This window comes from Morone saxatilis, unplaced genomic scaffold (assembly GCF_004916995.1).
Source record: "Morone saxatilis isolate NCDOM2014 unplaced genomic scaffold, NCSU_SB_2.0 Contig4, whole genome shotgun sequence".
In the NCBI taxonomy this organism is placed as follows: Eukaryota; Metazoa; Chordata; class Actinopteri; family Moronidae; genus Morone; species Morone saxatilis.
In genome coordinates this window covers 9288174-9311470 of record NW_023339984.1, presented here as the reverse complement: position 1 = coordinate 9311470, position 23297 = coordinate 9288174, and the positions used below count along the sequence as shown (strand labels likewise).

The window sequence follows — 23297 nt, the reverse complement described above, 5'->3', positions numbered from 1 at the left end:
AACTTTAACACAGATTACAGTATCTCATTAAATAAACTGGATTATGTTTTATTCAACAAATTGAACAGGTAACTTTAGAATGGTAACTGACAGGAGCTTTTTATTAAGCAGCGATATTAAGTGAAAGTCCGGGGACGATTAGATCAGGCTTGAATGTACTTTAATCTAAAAGTACATGAGCCGGATAGGGAGGTGGGCTTGCAAGGGACAGCGGAGGGAGGAATATCTAAAGTTACTGTTCAATTTGTTGAATAAAACATAATCAGTTTATTTAATGAGATACTGTATCTGTGTTAAAGTTTAGAGAGATTGTCAAAAATGTATTAGAATTTGGTAAAAGAATGTATGCCACTTAAAACAAATCCTCACAGAATAACAAACGCCTATCTGCCCCCCGCCATACCCTATCCTAAGGGAGATTTATTGTTTTTAAAGTAAGATGATTATTGTTTTTACCACATTAATAAAATTATTTGACTATTTATCAGAGATGGTGTAGAGCCATAGAAGTATTGGGTATTTCATGCGAATGTGCCAGTTCCCAGTTCCCCCCATTTACACCTGGTAGAAACATGCAATCTAAATCTGAATACGTTATCTTGGTATTGAATCTGATCACAGGCCTTTGGATTTACACCTGCTGTTAAAAGCATTCTTTCATCGCATTTGGATTCCTTATTGCAATGCATGTTTACTTAACCAGATAATATATCTCCACATACACATCACATGTTAACAGTAGGTGTTATGGCTTTATACTCTAATGATCAAATGATCCTTTGACCCCAGTTTCAGAATCACTGGTTTAATCTGAACCTGACAACCTTTCCTCAGCCCATCAGGTCATGCTAACCCTGCTAGTGAGTTTAATAAGTCACTCATACTTTTGTCAAATAGGTTTGCAGTATACCTACCTCTCCTCTTACAATACAGACCTTTGCAGTTTTTACTTTTGGCTTTCTCTGCTGCTCTGACACATTATGATTAAAGTATATTCAACCCTTTAGTGTCACACTTTCACTAATATATCTTTATAAAAAGCTCCTATCTAAAGTTACTGTTCAATTTGTTGAGTAAAACATAATCAGTTCATTAAACGAGATATCTGTGTTTGATTTTAGAGAGATTGTCAAAAATATATTTAAAAGTTAGAAAGTTGAATCCTGCCTTAATAACACAAAGTGTTCAAACAGCCCCATTCATGATATACAGGGATCAGGGCTAGTAACAGTAAATGGGGTAAAACTTAAACTTGTACCATTACAGATACTCTAAATATCTTTGTGGAATATGTCTTTGTATAAGTGCGTGCGGCCCTCTATTTTGCATAGGGCAATATTAAGAAACATATAACATACGGGAAAAGATATCTGTCTTCCAGATTGTCTCTGAGGGTGTCAGAAAAATTCCCCTGAGATACCTTAGATACAACAGATCCAGTGCCAAACATTTCATGATTCTACTAGTTTCACACACTCATATCCCCAGCATCTAAGATGTTTAAGTCAGCTGCCAAACATAATTGAGTTCATGATCTGTGCTTTATATATGTATCCAGAAAACAAGCTAAATGTAAAGATGAAGTAGGCAAAGGCAAGCATTGTGAAAATAATAATTTTATAGTTAAATTCTACACATTCATTTGTCTAATTTCTGATACCTGTCTGTCTCCTCAGCTCTAGGTTGTTACTAATGTCCTAGAAAATCACTTACAATACTATCATGTGGTGATCTTTAGAAGAGTGCTGAGAATGAGGCAATTGGTTCAGCAACTGTAATCACAGCCCTGATTAATTTGTGAATAAATTGAAATCAGTAAGACATTGATCTGGTACACTGCAATGTTCTTATTGTGCTGCAATCTTTTCTGAATGCGATGCAGTCTGATGCTGGAAACCCACACCGTCTGAGGTTAAAACACTTATTTGCAGATTCTATCTCTATATTTACAGTATCTCCTCTTCTCTCTAAAGTAAAAGTTCAGTGCAACACCTGCAGCCTTTTGATCCCTATTTCAAAGCATTTCCCTGAGAAAGTGATAATTTCCTACCTGGAAATATTGCTTAATAGTGTATAAGAGAAAGCAAAATGTGTGTTTTGTTAGCCTTGGAGTGCAGAGCATACAGTAACAAAGAAAGCTCTGTGCGGATAACATTGTCTGTAGCCGAGGCATAGATCTGCAGTCTCCTGCTGATATGTTCCATTTTCTCTGTTCTCTTTGTGCCTCTCTTATTTTACGAGTGTGCTGCGCTATCGCCAGGGCAACATGGGTGGATGAGTGATGGTGTCCATTAGTAAACATAGCCCCCTATATGTGCCATCGGCCTAAAGAGCCAATGTCTTGAACCTCCTTTCTCTCTTTTTTTTTTCTTCGCCCTCCTACTCTCTCCTCACTTATTTTCCACATTCTTCCCCACTCTTCCTCTTACCTTTTCACCACAACGCCCCGCTGCCCCCACCCCGTCTATTTCTTTCTCTGCCTTCCTCTCCTCCCTTCTCCATCTATCCTCCTTATGGTTGTTTTTCATAGCTACAGCTCTGCAGTAGAGGGAGGGATGAGACCATTTCTCTTCCTCCTTTGTGCACTCATTTTTGCGAGACAGAGCGACTAGAGGATGGGTTGAGAATGTCAAGCATTAGGTTGGGAATAGAGCGCCGTTCAAACAAAAGAATAGGCCACTAATATGACAGATGCTGTGTGTAGTGCAGAGGAATATTAGCAAATCTTGAGGCAGCAACGGGGGTGAGGAATCTGGCTTCTTCGTAGACGTGTGCTGCTTCCACTCATGTCGTGGGTGACAAGTACAATCTTGCATCTTTTTAAACTTAAATCCAAAAAGCAGCATGGCTTTATAAATGTGAATTTAAGCTTCATTTTGGCAAGGCTGCATTTATGAACTGGGGGTTTAGTTTTTTTCTTAATGTTCTTTGCACCCCTACAGCACACGCTCAACACAGGCGCTCTACTGTACACTGGGAAAAAAAATGCTAATTTCACAATTAGCTTTTCTGTAATTAGTACGGAAAGGTAATTGCGGCGGATGCGCAATTAGCATTATGTAAAGTGCTTTTCCCCAGACTTAGGGGCCAATCAGTTTGCCCCTTTACATTCTCCGTTCAGCTGATGATGTGGGAGACGCTTAGTGCCGATCATAAGAGAACTTCCTCTCCCTCCCACTCCAATGAATGCGATTCACAAAATGAATCAGTTGGGGTCACATGCTCGCTGGAAAGGGGGTTGAGGAAGTTTTTGCGTCTCATTTTTATCTGCCTGTGAATATGAATGGAGAAGAGGGAAATCACTGTCATACCAGCCGTTACAGCACAAAGCCTCCTGATTGCATTCTGGACTCTGACATGCTTTTTTTTTCCTACAGGGAAACCAAATGTTCTTGCGCAGCGTGACTGACTCATTGCCTGATTGCCCAAAAACCTCCATCCCCACCCCCTCTCCGCTCCCCATGTTTTTAAATCCAACTCCAGCTCTGTCCTTTTCTTCATCCCTGCCTCTCAGTTTGCATTCAAATGGATTAGTGCTCATAGCAGTGATTGGTGATTAAAGATAAAGATAATATTACCTCCATCATTAACCCACATATGATTTTTCTTCTTAGGTGTCAGACGTCAGAACAGCACAGTAACCAGCATTTTCAAGTTACTGGACAGCAATAAAGATGGCAGGTAACTAACATGCTGATTATTTAATTGTTGACGGTTGAAAACCTTGTGGCTTTGATTCATGTTCATGTTGCCCTTGCTGTACCCACTTTAAGGAAAATTAAATCTATTGTATTAATAGTTTTAAAATAATGTTGAAACGGTTTTTAGATATTAGTCTTTTTTTCGAGGCCACCACTGATATTTTTATACTGAAACAGTTTTCCCCTTAGGATTTTACTCTTGCCAGGGTGAAAAGGCTTCTGTCACAGTATTTAGATTTCTATGAAATCCAATACTAAAGAAATTCTTAAAGCGTATTTGCTCTCAGTTTGGGCTTTTCTCCTCCTACTGTGCAGTTTTAAAAATGTACCAGAGTGGGCATGAAGGCTGGGGATTGTGAAGAAAAAGGAACAAGGCTGAAGGTTTCAAATCTAGCTTTATATTTCCTTTTTCCTACCAAATGATCTACTGTCCCTGAACATGTGCTTCTACCACTGAACTGCATAATTTAACCACTGGATGCCAAAATGAGCAAAGTGAAATTAATATAGCGGCGGCACATTTTGTGCTCAAATATTGACGAAATGACTGACATTGTCATTTTAGTACACTACAAAAAACAAGTTAACATCTCAAAAGATAGAGCTACCAAAGATGAGAAGCCTTTTCAATGGCAAACTCGGCTAATTAATTTAATAGCCCCCAGCTAATTACACTAAATTGCTCAAAAAATGAAAAACAACCCTGCTGTAGGGCACATATTTAGTTTTATAGACAACACTGTGCATGAAAACAAAGGTAACCCGTAATTTCTGTCAATGTGGATAAGGGGTGAAATATTACCATGTCAGATTCACAGATGTCATGTTCACTCACTTGTAATTTTTGTCGTCCTCGAGTGTAAACCCTGCTAATACAGCACAGTGAAACACAAACAACATAAAAGATGAGTAAGATGAAGAAGATCCATAACACTGGATTAAAATAATGATTAATATTTTTCTGTTTAGACATTTCTCTCACCTATATTCCAGCTTATATCCTCATGCTATAAACCAGATGTTTCTCATTCACATCAATATGTATATGTACTACACTCATTAGTTCCACCTTAAGTTCTGATGCAGCGAAGTCTCATCAGTCTGAGTTGAGTGCACACATCTCATTCCCTGAAACTCCTACACCTATTTGTTCTCCAGCAAACTTTAAAAACTAATTCATTGCCGGATGTGCATTGTTTAATCTTCCAGTCCCAACAGACCCACTTGTCGCCCACCTCCCCCTTCTGCCCAATCCCCCAGCTTCCCCTCAGCCACCCAGGCTGACTAACTTGCTGTCGTGAGCAGTGTTTAACCTCTGCTAGCTTTAAAGAGAATGGCATCTATTTTGCTTTCAAGCAAGATACTTAAATTTGCTGGTAGCTTGCAGAAAAACAGAGCGCATGATATCCAATGAGCCGGTCCCCTTCATGCTTTTTCTCCCCGGCTATCCCCACCCTCACGTTCCTCACCTTCCCACACCACGCCTGGACAAAAAAAAAATCAATACTGCTTAAGCTAACTGGGCACATTCTCCTGGAAAGGAAGCGGGGCTGGGCATAGTAAACTGAAAGCGCTATAAAACATATGGCTGCATCGAGGACGAAGTGCTTGTGCAGCGATTTTCCAGGGAGCGCTATGTGCCCACTTATGCATTCCTGCGCCTGGATGTGTACCATTATTCAGCCCTTCTGCCCCCCCAATCCCCTACCCCTTCCCTCCCCAGCTCTGCTTCCATCCATCCACTCTATCCCCTCCATCCCAGGCGGTGTCTCTCCATGGGCTGCGCTTAAACAAACACATTACTAAGCTGAAATATCTGCAAGTGCCGCTTATTTCTATACAGCCATTGTTTCAGTCTGTCAGTCAATGGGATCCGGTGAGCTGGCCATCTTGAGGCAGGACATGTATTGATGCTCATTTGAATAAAGCAGGAGGTGGAGGTTTTGTATATGTATGCTACATCACCATTTTTTTATGAAAAGCTCTGCAGCTCACACGCCCAAGTGTCAAGCTTGATTTAGTTGCCGTTAGGATAAATGCAAAGTCCAAAGTCACCGGTATACCTGATGCTTGCACATTGCCAGGCAATTTGCTGACTTTGAACTGGATTAGCATGCATGTTGCAGACTCTTTATCTTGTACAAAAAAGCTCTTGGCTTTGTCCCTAATGACACTTAGCAAAACACTACCCCGTTCTTAATCCACTCGATTGGAATTGCTAATTATCTTTAATGCAGATTCACAGATAATTGTTCTCTCATTTATACTGTGAACTAATCTCATTTTTGTGTCCATTTAGCCACTAATAATTGCTTCATGACAAAAATGCCAACACTTTTTTTTCATGAAGTTTTGAATTCACTCTGAAACACATAAAGGAATATATCAGAAGCTAACAGGCTGCTGATTATCATCATAATTGTATTTTAAAACAAATATTATAAATATTAACTGTGATTTGTGGATTAGCAGGTTCATAGAGTTAGTTAGAAAAGGCTCAGTCTGAAAGTTTCTTTCTATCAGTTTGTACTATGTGGGGGAAAAAAAAATCTTCCCCACACATTGGTCATTAAGGTAGCTTCTGGACTTCCTCACCATTATTACATCCCAAACCTTCCCAAGCACCACACACACAAGTGCAACCCACTGTGCCAGCTGGCAGGCAGTTGGCAGCGCCAGTGCAGGATTAACTGGTACCAGTATGCTGGCCTATAAATAGAGTCTACCAACTGCTTCAGGAAATGAACCATGATGGAGCCTCCCAAAGGCCCACGAACAGGTTGTGCTTTTTATCCCCTCCTCTCTGTCAGGATTATAAGTGTGTTTGAGAGCGAGTTCCCTAATGTTTATTACTGTCTCTTCCTGTCAAACCCACTGTAGGTGTGCATCGCAAAGCACCTACATTTATGACGCCATGGTCTAGCCCTATATATATGTGTGTAGATGCCCTCAGTGATTGGGGCCAAAGCCAGTTTTCTTCACACGTGTTTTCAGAGTCATGGCTCTGCAGCCTTGGTGCCGCCTCACAATGGAGAGAGCCATTGTTTTGCTCCAGCACTTACCCCGAGCATTGATCCTCTGTAGTGGAACAAGCTATTCGCTTTGTATGTTTGCCTGCTCTTCCGCTTTTGATGGACTCCTGGGATTGATCCTGGCTAGGCAGTCATTATCTCAGCTCAGTAATGTTAGTTTAGGTGGAGCCTCTGGAAGAAAGACACCAGCAAGGAAAGAATGGCTGAAGAGAAGATCTAAGTGTTCTGGGATAAGAGGTGGTGTGTGTGATTTCGGTTTTGCTCTGTGTTGTCTCAGAGTGAGACAGACTAACAGGACAGAGAATCTGAGTCACAGCAATGTTGACTAAGCCCGATCTGACCTAAAGAACGAGCTTACCCAAAAGTGAAAATGTTCAACTTACCCTCGTATCAATTGAAACAGCAGCAGAGTTTGTTTGCAGTTCTGTATACAGCGAGTTAGCTAGTGCTGCTTTTTTTCTGTCATCTCCAGAGGAAAAACAAAAATACTGACTGGTTCATTGATAACTCCAAACAGCTTGTGCACCATAGTCCATGTGTTGTATAATCACAAAGGTCCAAAAGTACAATATTTAATTCATTATCTCAAAGGTTTTCCTTACTTGTAAAGTTCAAGTTCCCTTATAGCAAGTACAGTACAAATGTTTTGCTGGCTAGGTGCTCTGGAATACAAACCTTGTGAACAGCTTTGTGGTTGCAGTGGTGAAGGCCTCGTAATTTTTTTTGTTGTTTTTTGCATCATATCATTAAAGTTTATGCCTTTTGTAAAATGTGCTTTAAACTGTGAGGAATGCTAATATACTAACCACATCTTGTTAATTCACTTTTCACAGTTGGGAAATCTAGTAAATTATCAGAAAGACTTTCATTCAGCTTATCTCAAGAGCCTGGAGTTTTCTTTATTTATAAGGAATTGGCTTTAACTGACAAACCAATCATTTTACCAAAATACTAACTTACACTGCTCTCATATGTTTTTCTTTTTACACAACAGTATAACGGTGGATGAAGTCCAGGCTAAAGTTTCACTCGTCCATGATGAGGAGCGGGTTCTCTCTGAGGATGAAGCAGTGGTAAGTTGTCTTTTATTCATACAGCTTATAATACAGTGCTGGCAGGTTAGTGAGTGGCCATTGCCTTCACCCAGGCCCATTGTTTTGCTAGGCTTAAATCCATGTCCTATTTGACCTTAAGGTACTTGGTTTCCCTTACAAAAACAACATTGTGTAGCATGTACAGTATAACATAAAGAGCCATATAGTCAGGTAGCATTTTTCAGTTTTGCTAAACAACAAGCTGGTATAAATCTACAACCACCTTGCCTTCACTGTGATATTTGTATCTTGCTTGGGTTGACTGTCTGTCTGCCTCCACTGTTTTCTCCACTCGTACAACGGGGTCCCTTCCACATTCATTTGAATTCTGAACAGGACGAGTGCAGTTTCCCAACGGTGATTCCCCCCCCCCCAAACTGCAATGTGAGAGAATTTGGGCTGTCTGTTTCACTTTAAACTTGTTGAGCCTCCCTCTTACCAGCCAGCAGTTATCAAAATCTCTGGCTGTAAACAGAATGGCTAGAGCTCCATTTTTTCTTTTTCTTTTTTTTTTTTTTACCTTTTCTTCTCCCTGTTCCTTTTTCCACTATAAATGTCAATTGGTATGCACAATCATACACACACGCACACACACACACAAAAAAAACGTCTGCTGGGTTCTCCTACTGCAGGGCAGGAAAAGTTCAGCTTGTGAGTAGGTTGTCACGTTGCTGTAAATGTGTTTACAGAGATGTTCGAATTTTTCACAAATCAAGTTAGCTGTTTTTATGGTTGGTGTGGAAATGTCCTCCGCTCTGTCAGGGGTGACAGTGTGTGTCTTGCATTAGCTTACTAATTTTAGCTCCAGGAAAATGTCTAAATAGAAAATTTGTCTGGTTGTTGTGGTGTTGGCATATTAACAGAAGCCTCACCAAAGCTGTAACCAACATGACAGACTCACGGATGGGGAAAATCAGCGTTCATTTGTTATTACTGCTGGCTAACGGGGAGGCATTCCTAATGAATTCAGCTGCATCTGAGGAGGATGAATCGGTATGAATATGCATGAATATGAAAATGTGTACTTAACTGCAACCACAACAAACGGTGATCAAGCTGGGCAAATTAAACTGGGTGTCATTGACAGTACTTAACAGGCAATTTACATTAGGACTGACAAGCGGCCCTGTGTTAGCACCTTAATCAAGGTCCAAGGGCAGCAACACTTGTACCATACCAGAAGTTAATTCTGTGTACTGGGAGGGATTTAGGTAAATGATTTTGCTTTATAACCATCTATTAATTATTTTCTAACGCCTTAAGGGCATTTTCTGGCGACTTTAATATTGCGTTTACATTGCTGTACACAGCGAGTGCATACCCTAAATTTCAAAATACCCCATTTCATGTTGATGAATACATGCTGTTGAATGAACACAATAACACTGGGTCTTCATTCTGTTTTATTTTTGTATATATGTGGACAGAAAGGAAAAGAGAGTTATTCCTCATCTGTTGTAATGTCTGAAGACCTTGATTACTTTTCTTCTGTCACACTCAGGGATAGGGCCATATTATTATTTTTTTTGCACACTTATTCAATTTGTGTCATTTTCACACCTTTTTATTAGTTTCCCCTTTCTTTTTCCTCTCTCTTAAGAAGCTTTGGCCTCCACAGAAAATTCAGTTTCCACTTCAGCGGCCCAGATAATTCAAGAACAGAGAGGATTTTCAGGAGAACAATTTGATGATCAAAGGAGGCACTCCACTCGGGAGAGAAAAGGGATATTCTGACGTGGCGCTCCCTCAGTATTCTATCATTATGTTATAGCCCTCCATTCCTGTAGAAACCACTGTTAATGTAGATTCAAGTTCTCTCACATTTAGAGGGTAATCATAGGTATCCAAGAAGAATGTCTTGCCATTTTGAGGAAAAATGGTGCCATTCTTGTCGAGTTGTCTCCTTTTGTCGCTGCGTTAAACATAGCATAGAGACCTGAGCAGATATCACTTCAATACTCAAACTGAAGCATTTGCACTTAATCATCTCCTAGAAAAATCTTGCAAAGAGAGGACTGTCCTCTCTTTTGGAATTAACCACAGGGACAATACATCCTCACAAGCACTGATGTGTGACCAAGCTTGGACTATAGCTGTGTGCTGGTGAACGGAGCCGGTGGAAATTGCCTTCTCTCAAGAAATAGGCATTTGTGCAGAGGTGAATTTCACTTATCCATCTACTACCCACCTGCCTCCCTTCAAAGCCCCCTTACTCAGTCTACCAGAAATGGAGAGAGACTGAATATAGAATATGTTTTTCTTTTTCTTTTGAACAGGAAAATGAACAAATCAAATCCAAAAAAAAAAAAAGAAAAACTTCAACCTTTGGTGTTCAACCACTTCTTGGTGGTGATAAGAGGAAAGATTGGGGTATTTCACTCTGTGTGTGTAGATGAAAAACATTGCTGTAGTTGCATGAGAGGTTGGGAATTTCCCATAACAGCTTGCTAGTCGGTATAGAAATCTTGCTTGTTTCACAGTTTAATAATATTGGCTATACCCCAGGGGTTCCTATATACTGTAGATGAATTGGTAACAAGGCAGAAATGAAGACAGTGTAGTTTGGAGGTAGTGGTGCATGGACAAAGGAGAAAAACTGAACCTTAAAGATCTCATTATAATGAACTCTTTGACATCTATAACTACCTTTTAAGAAATCCTGTTTGGTATAGCATGAGTAGACTAAATACTACATTTGTGCTCGATATGAAAGGAAAGTTGTAGTGTATTCTCATTCAGACTTTAGAGTTTACATTTATTATTTGGTGGTTGACAAAACAATGCCACATTAAGGTCAATTTAATGTCCTCTGACAGCAGATGGGTTTGACCCAGTTGTCATGGAATTGTCACATTTCCATTTTTCCCCATCACTTTAAGAGATTTAAGGGGATTGAGATTGATCAGAACAAACTTTGAAACTCAATATTATAAGTACTTTAAAAAACAAATTTGTCTCCAAAGCTAAAATTGGCATCATAAATTTAAATAAAATACAAATTAATTTATTAATGCTGAAACAATTAGTCGATTCATTGTCAATTGTCAAAACCTTCCAACAAATTTGAGCATTTTCAGTGGTTTTGGGTTACCTAATGTTAGCTTTTTCTGATTTATATAATTGTAAATTGAATATCTGTGGGTTTTTGGACTGTTGGAACACAACAAGAATATGTTGCCTTGGGCAATTTATAAATAATAATTAAAACTAATAAATGTATTAAATGAATAGTCCAAAAAGAAATACAAATGAATGGCTAGCAAAAATAATCTGGAAAAACCTTGCCCATATACTTCCCATAAAGTAGTTATCAAGAGTAAAAACCATCCCTATACCATTTATTCACCCATTTCTGACATTTTTCTGTCATAGTGACAGATTGACAGCATCCCACAGAGCCAGAAAGCCCCTGCAAAGCAATCTGGCCTAACGCGACTTCACCTTTCTATCTTGGCAACAACACTGAGCTCTCTTGATGTTCACAACATCCACTGATACGCAAAAAAAACAAACACCCGGCGCCTCGTGTTGCCCCTCCCACCCCTAGTCACCAGCAACCAAGGTCAGCCACTCGGCCCGGCTCTTCACACCATCTGTTTGGGCTGGTTGACATTTGGCCCTTGCCAACGCTGAAATCTCACTTCAGAGGGGGCCCGGCGTATTTGCATTCTGTTTTTGTGTTTTATATCAAGAGGGCAGATTTCAGCCATTTATTTGATCTCAAAGGCAATAATTAAGATCTTCCCTGAATGTGCAAGATATTGGTAAAGAAAGAAATGTAGTGGTACATATTGAATAAGTGTGTATGCTTTTAAAGTGTTGTATACAGTATGCACTATATGGCTTTTGACTTCCCATACACTGCAGCATATAAGCTGCCCATTACATCTAGAGTCCAGATACAACCCTAGCTGTAATTGTTGCACATTTAATCAACCCAGGGTAAGGGTATATTTAAATCACAGCGACATGAATAAGGAGGCAGGCATTACAGTACATCTTGCGCCCTGATTGTCTCACCACCCTCCAGAAGGGGGCAGCAGGCCTCTAAGTTGAGTGGGAGCTAATGGAAAAATGGAAAGTCACATTCACAGGTCATTTAATCTCTTTGTTTTGTCATGGGCTGGGCCTCTGGTGCTGCTTTCCTGCCTTGCGCTCTCAAAAAAAGAGAGAGAGATCTCTTCCGTTCAGAAAAGAACAATTCTAATCTGCCTCCAAGAATTTCCTTTTTCATGCATTTATAGGGAGGTTTCGTAAGCTCGTATTGATTCGAGGATTTATACGTGTGTGTTCTGAGGAGAGTTGTGCGGCTGGGTGCGACTATAAGAGCAGGGTTTTCTCTTGACTGTCTGTATTTAACTTTACAAAATGTCTTTTTTTAGAGCAGTGTATGCTCTTGCGTCACAGAGAGTAACCTAGAAGTTTGATATCTGCAGACCTAAGCTGTACTTATGATTTCAGTCCTACTGTATGGATGTAGGCCATGATGTTACTTTACAGTGTATGCACAGGCTTGCCATTCCAGGCTGCGTTTGCTTGTGGATTATAGAGTAGTTAAGGTAAACCATACAAAGCTTACACTGTATGAGCTGAGCAACCTAGATGGTAGAATTAGGTATGTGCAGGCGAGCAGAGTCATGGTAGTAAACACTGGCAGCCATATACTGGTTTTGCTTATCAGTTTCTGTACTCCAACAAGATTATAGTCTTGTGTTAAAAACCTGCCGGGTATAAGAGGCTAGCTGGGCTGATGGAAAAAAGGGGGTTGTCTGCGCCTTTCCCCCCTCAGTACCATTCATCACCTCCCATCACACGCGTCATGTTTTTGCTTCCCAGCTGGAGTGCTTTCAAGTTATATAATGTGAAATGACAGGCTAAAACCAGAGGTGGAGTGATATGCGGTTTGTAGAGCTGAGGTAGAGAAAACGGACCTGCTAAAAAACGCTGTAATGTGTCATGTTCTTTTGAGACAGGAGGACAGTGAGGGGAGGTGGAGGAGGGGTACAGGGAATGATTTGGGTGGTAACTGTGAAAGACCTTTTTTATTTGTTTCAGGCTGCACACCTGACACTCCTCAATCTCTTGCCTTGCCCTCTTCCCCGGCGCCTCTAATCTTCTCTGCACTCGTCTTTTGTTATGTAACTGTCGTGATTGGATGCGCTCGAGGTTGCGCGGGTGGCACAGGTAATGGAACCAGCGGGAGGTCAAAGGCAAGAGAGGGAAGGAGCAAAGTGAAGAGGCATCACTTTATGCTGCTCCAACAAGTCCTGACAGAGGTGTTTTATATTAAGAGGCATCTTATTTATCTGTATGCTTGTCTATGTCTACTTCTTTACCTACTCTCTCTGTTAATCATTTTTTCTTTACTTGCCTCTTATTTACAGGTTGTTTTCTTGACAAAATATGAAAAATAATAGAAAATGCTTGATTTATAAAAAATACAACACACTGTCACTCCTAAGGAAGTTGAATCACACAGCTGTGTTTGTACCGCTTTGACTCCATTGCTGTCTTACATGCTTTACTGACAAACCAGCCTTAAAGCAAGCTCAAGGCAATCATTTGTAATCTTATCAGCTTTAACCACTTGACAAATACTATTGATGTTGCACCCGTGTAAGTGCAGCTCCCAAGAACAGGACACAAAGTGTGCACAGAGCAACGTCCACGGAGAATAGACATCGGTTTCCTCTGGGACAATCTATGCTAGTGCCTCCCAGGTGAATACATTGATCAGTGATCTTCTACTGTATCACAAGAACAGAAGGGATGTTTTACCAGTGGGAGCAGTCTATAAATACCCCCCTAACATTTCAGGAGCATTTTAGAGGGATTATTTCTAACTTATGCTAATGACAGAAAGTAGATAATCGGCTTAGTTTATATACATTCATCTTAATCCTTAAGATTTCAGTCCTGGTTGATTTGGCGACACCTGTGGTTACTTGTGGTAACAACAATTGTGGTTTAATACTGCAGCAAACACTTGTCGAGCAGCACAGGGTAGCAAATGTGCCAAACAAACTTGGTAATTACAGAGTGTAAATTCATTTAATGGCTATTGCTGAAAAGAAAATGGGCGTTACGGTGGTGTAGTGGTTACTGTCGTCTCACAGCAGAAGGGTTTCTTCCACTGCCCAGAGACATGCAGGTTAATTGGCGACACAGGCGGAAACGAACCAACTGATATTCAGTAAAATAAACCGTGTTCCAATCCAACTGAACTCTTCAAACATTTTAAAAGAATACTCATTACATCATTATTTTTCTTGTGCATTTTGCTCGAAAACAGCACAATATTGTTAAACAATAACATGATATAAGTAATAATCACAAGAAAATAATACTGAAAGTCAATAAACAGTAATATTGAATTATTGCCCACCCCCACAGGAAAGCTTATTGTTAGGTTTTTCTGTCTAAAGCATCGCTCATCCTGCTAACAATAGAGCCTGAACTGTATTTGTTCACAGACGGATTGCTGAATCCTTTATTTTATTTCTAAATATCAAGTCACATCTAATATCCTCTGACCTCAGACAGACCACTGACTCTTGGAAGAACATCTTGTTGAAGAACCTCATGTCCTTTTGTGGAGAAACAGTTGATGTGTTTTGTGTTTCCATGGTGACCCTGCTGCAACAGCACATAAGACAATAATGAAAGCTCTCAAAGGCCGCAGGGGCACCAGAATAGTGCCGGTCCTCAACGTTTCAGCTATTGTGGCACTTGAAGGAGTTACACAACCTGACGTTCACCCTGAGAATGTTTCCTTCCCCCATCATCTCAGGGCTTTTGAGACCGGCAAAGATTGGGCTTGCTAGCAAAGGGATGACACACAGAATGACAAAACTCCTGTGTCTGTCTGTCAGGCTTGGTCTTTATCCGACTGACATTTGCTGGCTCAGGCTCATCCAGGCTCCGGAGAAGCCAGGGATAAGAGTCAGACACAGATGGCTTTTTCCCTTGCAATTCTGTCTAGCGCAAGATTCAGAGGGGAAACATTTTTTTTTTCCAAATCTTCATCCTGTTTTTACAGACTCTCTGAAATATAATTGCCTCTAGAAAAGTATAAGAAACCAGTGAATCCTCACATACTGCAACAGTGTGTTATTGTTTTTTGTAATATGTTCTCTTGCATTATTCCTTTTCGTCTGTGCTGACCCAACCTATCGCTGATTAGGGCTGTTACTTCAGCAGACACATTTCTTTTCCTCTGAGTAAGTCAAAAGAACAATGCAAGAATGCCTTGTGCCATTTAAAACTGATGAGCCAAAGCCAGCATGAAGGAGGAGAGGGGAGGTGTAGGTGTTAAATTGATTGGCGAGAGAAAAAAGCATCTGCTTTGCAATAGCTTAACAGTTGCCTCAGAAGCACGCCTGCTATTGTTTCCAAACAAGAATACCCACTTCTGTGTGCCGAGGAGTGTCGCCTTCAGAAGAAATGTGTGAGAGGGATAGAAATTGTTGCATAAGAAACATTTAGAGACATCTTTTTTTTTTTGCAGATTTTCAGGACCTTGATCTATTTTCTTTTTTTTTTTTCATAGCTGCCTCAACTCCTTTTCTGTTCTCCAGGCAGTTCAGAGTTAACACGTGGGCAGAGAACAAAAGACAGGGGATACAGGGCTGGAGTCAGCAGCTGATCCAATGACAGAAATGGCACCGAGGCGAGAGGGTCCCAGGTGTAGTCATGACTCAAGTAGCACTCCACGATAGGGGGTTGTGATTGAGGGGGGGGGAGCAAAGAGCGAAAAAGAAGCATGGGGGGCATCATGGAAGCTCGCGTCCTGTGTGACAAGCTGCCTGTTGCGTGCACGCTCCTGACAGCAGGAAAAGCAAAGAGACAGGACACCTGACCCCTCCGACCTTCACCAAAGTAAGATCAGACTTCTGTTACTGAACAGCAGTGGCATGAGTGTGCACCTCTCTTGTCTCCATATTTATTTCAGTAACTTGGGTCGAACAGTTAGACACCAAAAAGCTATTAGAGGATATTTCTGTATGCAGATTTGAACTTACTGTTCACTCTTTTGTAGATCTGCGTTGGCCTGGTACACAACAAAAAAGCAGAATTCTTACCGCAGTGATGAGACGGGCTATGGTATGGGCTTGTAGATCCACCACATCGATTTTGGGGTACCTACAAGCAGTAAAACAAACTGCAATGAGCTCACATCAAGTATAATACAATATCAGCCAAGGTATTAGCAGAGCATGGAATTCATTATCTTTTTTAAGGCTTTATTTCCCTTTTAGACTTAGATTATAAAGTGGTCAACCAGATTTTCTTAGATTTTTTCCCCCAAACATACCACTGTGGTCAAATAAATGATCACAGTCCTGTTTTAGTTCTTGTTTATCAAACCCAACTGGTTTTGATGCCTGGCTGAAATGTGCTATGAATACAAATATTGTTTGCCATTGTCACACGGAATTCGCTTGCTTTTTGTGGGCACAAATCCAGCTAAATGACAAACTACACTTAATAATATATTCCACGCACAGCTCATCGCCATTCTTTCAATTCTAACTAGCTAATTAATGAAGCTGTCAATCACATATCAGAATATCATAATTGGATATGTTCCTCCTTTTTCTACCCAGAATTACGCTCCAATAAAACAATTTCAACCTTGTCTCCCTGAAATTATGTTCATATAATACTAATTTGTTTTTCCAATTACGTTGTGGTGGGAAATATTAAGGCTGCCATTAAAATATGTTCTCCTCCAGCATTTATATTCTACAGTAGTACATGCTGCATTTACACTATGACTTTGACAATTCAGTAAATGTAGCAGGTAGTTGTGGTGGACGCAGGCATTCAGGGTGAGGACTTTGACACTAGGAGACTGCGTTTTGAGGCATGCATGAGGTTTAGGCCGCAAAACAGTTTGGTTAAGATTAGGGAAAAGTTGTAGTTTTGCTTAAAGGAACATTTTGTAAGAATTGGTATTTTTTGTGATTTGGCGCCTCAGTTTCAGAGTTAGTTTGCTAACACAGCCAAACATCAAGCAAGGTTGGCGTCTGTCGAGTGGGTTACATTGTGCGGGAACAGGCGTACGGCGGGCAGAGTGGGGATGATAGAGGCATTGTTCACCCTATTACAAGTATTGAAGCTTTTACTTTGAGGTAAAATTGTTTTATATGTTTCTTTAAATGTTTATCCAGTAAACATTTTGTGTCTGAACTTGGTCTGTATGAAGACAAGACCATTGTTTTTCCCTAACCTTAACCAAGTGTTGTGGGTTGCCTAAACATGAAGACTTCAATAATGCACAAGTTGCTATGGATATTGTATGAAAACAAATGAGATTCTTACTTACTGATATGTTCTGTCTTGCCCGTGCTAGTTAACAACATTTTCTCATTATGGTGATAAAAAACATAACCCAGGTGGCATTATATTTCCTTTCATATTGTCTTATTTGCTGTTGCTAATTAGTAGTATGCAGACCTAGTTTCAAGGAGACAGGATGTTCTATTTTGCATGAGCTAATAAAATGTATTGGGAAACATAATGCCACCTGGATTATGTTTTTTATGAATATTACAGACAAATAAAGCAGCAAACTGTTGCCAGCCAAGACGAGGACACATTTTAATTCTTCATATATTGGTGACGTGAACCCCCAGTATATAAAAAAGGTAAGTTTGTCCAGTCACCAAATGTCTCCAAAACCTATTTTTCTACCCACAATATTCACTGTTAAACCAACTCCAAAACCCACTCACAGAAGTCCTCCTGCTTCGTGTTGCTATTCGTGTCAAACAACAAGGGTTCTGTATCCTACGTGCGGCATGCACAGTTGATCATTCACGGGTCTACACGGGTAAAACACAGCACAGCATCACTGATGCACATATTAATATAAACCAGTGTGTTACTGCTGTTGTTGATGAACAACATCTGCTCTGGTGTTTTTCAGTTGAACAGTCTGGAGTTTCACTGAGTCACTTTCTTTTCAAAACTGGGTCTGTAGCTGATTTGTCACTAAACTGTGTTGTTGTGAACCGACTTTATTATCATTGTGTTGTTGGTAAAAACGCACCCACGCGCAATTCTGCAGTGGCAATTCTGTACACCTGAACGCGCACTGTCCTTACCACTCGTGTGTATTCTGTATCAACATCCAACACTAGGCGCTAGTTAAAGATTTAATACTGAAAATATAGAGGAATATTTTGCTTTACAAAACATGCTCATATACCGACTGTGTGTCAGGTGTTTGCACCTTTGGATAGAAACAGGAGCTAGTACAGGAACACCATTAGCATTTATTTGCAGGGGTTGGGGTTATGGACATAATTCCTAAGAGACAGTGTTGTGAAATCACCTGTTGCACTTTCCTTCATCTATATAGTTGCATGTTTTATAACAAAGGTTAAAATAAGAACCTGATTATACTCATGTTCTTATGCTCGTATGATCTCAGTCTCCTGTGTTTATTATAGAGTGCATTTCTATATGTACTGGGTGTGGTTGTGTGCCTGTGCACTTAATGCAGGATCAGTGTTGTTGTCACTCGCTGCCTCCCTGCTCCTTTCTCTTTTCTCACGCACACTCCCCTCACTCCCTCTACAGAGTGACATTCATTAATTAAATATGGTGTACTGCCGCAGGATGTGCTTCCCTTTCCACTATCTCCAGACACTAATAATTACATTGGCATTTAGCTCCGTGATAAGCCGACCCTATGGCCTTTATGAAATGTTCCCTGGGCCCGGATACTGAGCAAAATATAGACTGATGCGGCGCTATATATCAATCCATCTGCCTGTCTTCTTGCTTTAATCTTAAGAAAAGAGGCCCTGTTGCTAATGCATGGTTAAAGAATCTAACGACATCACCTAATTTTTACATAATCAAAGGCTGAAATCGAGCTGTGCTGGAAATAGGCATGGTGTAATTCTGCACATGGGTGGGCTGTTTAAATTATGTTAGAGCTTATGGTGATGCATTTCTACAGATAAATAAATGCCACAGTGACCACTCATTTATGAGACATATTTTTCTGTAGCCTTTAAGTTGAAAGGTTTATTCATTATGGCACAGTGTAAACCTTTTATTATTGATTAATCTGCTGAATATTTTCTCAAGTAATTGTTTGGTCTAGTGAAAAATACACATCACTGTAGTTTAAACAGCCCATGTAACAGATGTCTTGTTTTTTGCAACCAATAGTCAAAAACTATTCAGTGTACAATCACAGGAGTGTAAGAAAAGCAGAAAATAATCACATTTGAGAAGCTGAAATCAGTTCAATTGCCATTTTTGTTTCAGAAATTACTTAAAACAATTATTAGGTTTTATTAAAATTGTTGCCGATTGTTGCAGTTCTAGTAGACTTACTGGGAAAACAACATCTTTACTCCATGATTTATTTCCTTCACTATACATATTAGTTTTTTGGGGTCACTTTAATGTGCCTAAAATAAGACAATGTGTGAATGAATGTGATGATAGATGGATTTGTTCTTATCATTTAACTAATCTGTCAAATTCAGTTTTTAATTAATTCATGAATCTTTTAGTCTACAGTGTCAGAAAATACAACAACAATTCAAAACCCAAATATATTCAGTTAAAGGGATATGAAACACAGAAATGCAGCAACCAAACATTTGAGAAAAGGGAGCCATTGAATATTCAGCATTTTTGCTCAATTATCAACTCGACTTGAGTTTGTTTCGATTAATTTCCTGCCAACTGGCTAATTGATGAATGAACCAGTTCTTTAAGAACTGCTGTTCCACAGTGGTATAGCACATACCTCAGAAATATGCCAAAAAGTCAAGGCTGTTACCTGAAAAGCATGTATCTCTATAGCCCAAGCCAAGTCTCTTTGAAGTTCAAGCTGAATCTGAGTCTAAACACACTGAATTAGTTTTTTGACTGTAACTGGCATACAGAACACTAAGATATATACAAGCAAAGGAATGACATGGATAAGCTGAAAGCTCAACTGCGTCAGTATTTCCCTTTAAGATTATGCCTCAGTAGATAGAACTGAAGTTAGCCAAAAAGCTTTAGAGTATTAAGTTTGATTTTGCTTTACCTAATTACTTTGCCTCAGGTGGCCTGATCAGGCTGGTACATTGCGAGATTATTATGTGGCTTATCAGCTCCAGGGATGTATCAATTAATGCATAGTCACAATTACTGTAAACATGCATTTAGTTTGTAAAAAAGCCCACTTGTACCAGTTATATTTTAATACTTATCTTATACTGTCAGTAATAGCCTGCCATCTCTTCCCTCACTCATGTGGTATCATGTTCCTTTTCTTTTTTTATTGACAAATTGTTAATATTTGCTACAAATGTGGGGCATTTTACCTTTATCTTTCACATGACTATGGTTATTTCTCATAGCCTGAAATATAGTTTTCCACTGCTGGGGTGGAAGAATAGCGTAATTCCACAGAGAAGTGTGAAGCAATCACTCCAGGTTTGCCTGAATAATCTCTGATCACCAAATTAGACTCGAGAGTTGAGGCTCACTTGTTCCAGAATGGTCCTAGCTGAAATTACCAGGGAAGGTTTCAGTGAAAACCATCTGGGCTTCAAATTGGACCCCTGGACCCGGGAGGATTGTATGTACCATTCAGTATCAGCTAAGATGACCAGTGTTCTTGCTACCTTGGGAAATCTGCCTCTGACTTCTATTATTTTGGTCGATGTTTCTGTCCTCATCTGTCAAAGGGCCTGAAAGGGGATCACTAGCGAGTACTTTTCTATCTGAACAGCATGCCGTGCTGCTGTATTAGTCGCCCGGGTACTTGACAGAGCGAAGGATAAAAGCACGAATTGAGTGACAAGAGATGCTTAGATAAGGCAAAATGACATAAGTAGCTGGCAGCTTTATTACATATGTGACTTTCTGTGTACGTTCAGTATGCACACATGCTGTATGTGCTTTAATACTGTGTGGGAGTGGTAATATTTTCAGTTGTGTGGGTTCATGGTAATAAATGTCTCATCTTTTTGTTTGTGCTGTTTCCACATATTTGCAAGGTGATGCATTTCATAACTCTGACTAGAAACCCAATATTCTCTTGCCAGGTGGATATAAGTGGTATTTGTAGAACTGTGCTTCTGGGACCAGCTGGATCTATCAAATAACATAACGCCGTATGTAACAATGTTATTTGATCTTTCCTCTCTTCCCCCTCTCTCTCTCTGTAAGGCAATATCTTTGCATACTGTTTTATCAGCCCTCGTGTTCGTTTGGCTAAATCAACTATAGAGCTTATTTGTCAAAAGTGTTGTTAAATTTTCACAGATCTCAATTGAAGTTCAGATACAGTTTACAGACTATGTGTACTGCTGCGTAAAAGTGATTCATGCTTAATGTGCAATTTAACCGCAAGAGTTTATATGAGATTACTTAAAGTTACAGTTTGGCTACGGCTCTGACAATTTTGAAGGAATTTTTCACTTTCTTTTCTTTTCTTCTCCCACAATTGTAGCATTTTGCACTGCAGACAACACCTGGTTCCTTTGTTGTTAGCCAGACATAGTTTAGTTTTTATATTTCAGTAAATTAACATGGACAAGGTTGGAGCTCATTACAGTTGTAATTGTAGTAGTTGTAAAAAGTTGACATTTTTGCTTATTAAATTACTTAAATGATAAAGTGCTAATGAAAACTGTTGCAGATTAAATTATTTGTTGATCTACTAATGGATTAATGGAGTAATACTTTTCAGTTCTAGCCACAGTTTTGCTTATTCCTCAGCAAAGGTCGAACTCAAGATACAAAGAGCATGTCACCAGTAACAAAAGATAAAGACTGAATACTGCATAACAAACTGTGAACTTCAGCCTCAAACAAAACTTGCATTCAGCTCATTTCCTCTCTGGGTGCATGCAGCATGATTTGTATGCATTTCAAACAAACACATTTCAATTTGGCTTTGAAAAGGCTACCTAAGCACAAAAGAACTTTTCACAGCACCTGCCTTCCAGTCCAAATGTCCAAATCCACAGTCGTGTTTATTAGCTTAGCTTAATTGTGCATAGTATCTAAAGGTCAGTGCCTGCTGTGATACATCGCTGCCAAAATGGCTTCCAGGGGACACTGTTTCAGATGAATAAACACTGAAAGCTGCACCACCTTCCACCCCTCCGTCCCCATTCCTTACCTCCCAATGCGTGGCAGCATCACATTCGGCTCTTTCAGGCCTTGCACAAGGTCCTGTGACTGATGGGCATCCACTGGTACGCACCGCCTCACTGACTTCCATTTCAGCAGGCAAAAGACAGCAGATTAATTCTCTTGTCAATCCCCCCCCCCCCCGTTTTTTTTTCTGCAGGAGTTTATTCAGATAGGAGGAATGATGTGTTTGTCCTCCAGTGAATTAAAACATGCAGTTTATCTGTATAACTACAGCCTTCTCCGTGATTAATGGTATTTGACTTCTATAAGCAGTAAACTTCTTCCGTTTGGCTGTAAAAGCTGATTTAATGAGAGAGTGACTTGAATAGATAAGCAGATATGGCAGTGGGGATTATTGGGAGGTGAACTGAATGGGAGATGGATGGTGTGCAGTTTACTATCAGTTATGCAATGCACTTTTTATAAGCTCATACCTGTGGGGCCAGCAGGCACTCTGCAATGGATGTGAGATTGTGTGCATCCTAAGATATGTGTCAGAATGTATATGTGCTTTAGAAAAGATGTGTACACTCGTAGCGCAGGTTGTGTATTAGGCTGTATTAAGAATTTACAAGAGAAGGAAAGCGTTGTGTGTTGAGTGTCTGTTAAGACAATTTTTCGGTCCATGTTTGATTCACGCACTGCGTTGGCATGTTGAACGTGTTTGTATATATGAAAATGACTCTTAACCTCTTACCTCTCACCCCCCCCCCAGGCTTTGTTGGGAGGAGGCCATCAGATGGATCTCACCGAGTTTCAGCACACACTGTGGGACATCCTGATAAAAGGAGACAGTGTCAAGGTGAGCTCCATCATTATTCATTTCCCGTTCTCTCTCCCCTCTTTTATTTGTATTTTCATTTCTTCTAACTGTCATTCACTCCTTGATTCCTTGATTCCTTGGATTAGTTGTTGTTGATGTCAGAGAAAAATTGACTGTTGGGTGGGGACATGAGTAACATTCAGTAGTGGCTAGTTGTAGTTCTTGTGGATGTTGGAGCATCCCTCCCCACGAATGTGCAGCGGTGTTGTCTGTACATGTTCGTGTCACTGATTTTAATTGTATTAATGTGTATGTATTTTTATCCACGCTAGCAACATGGCTCTGTAGAATCAGTCCCTTGGTCCACCACTTTGCTTCAGACTGAAATGTCTCAATAACTATTGGGTGGATTGCCATGAAATTTGGTACAAATATCCATGTTACCCAGAGGTGGAAATGTAATTAATTTGGTGATACCTTGACATTTCCTCTAGCACCACCATGAAGTTGATATTTGTGGTATTGAATGAAATATGCCTTAATC

The 23297-nt window shown here is 40.0% G+C and overlaps 1 protein-coding gene across 1 annotated transcript in view; it reads left to right on the top strand.

Moving 5' to 3' along the window:
• Nucleotides 1-23297, top strand: part of LOC118338439 (glucosidase 2 subunit beta-like) — a 121859-nt gene that overhangs the window by 13785 nt on the left and 84777 nt on the right. The window contains exons 7-9 of the mRNA XM_035675738.1: nt 3615-3681; nt 7728-7806; nt 22706-22792. Coding sequence (XP_035531631.1) covers nt 3615-3681; nt 7728-7806; nt 22706-22792 — 233 coding nt within the window. The remainder of the gene's footprint in view (nt 1-3614; nt 3682-7727; nt 7807-22705; nt 22793-23297) is intronic.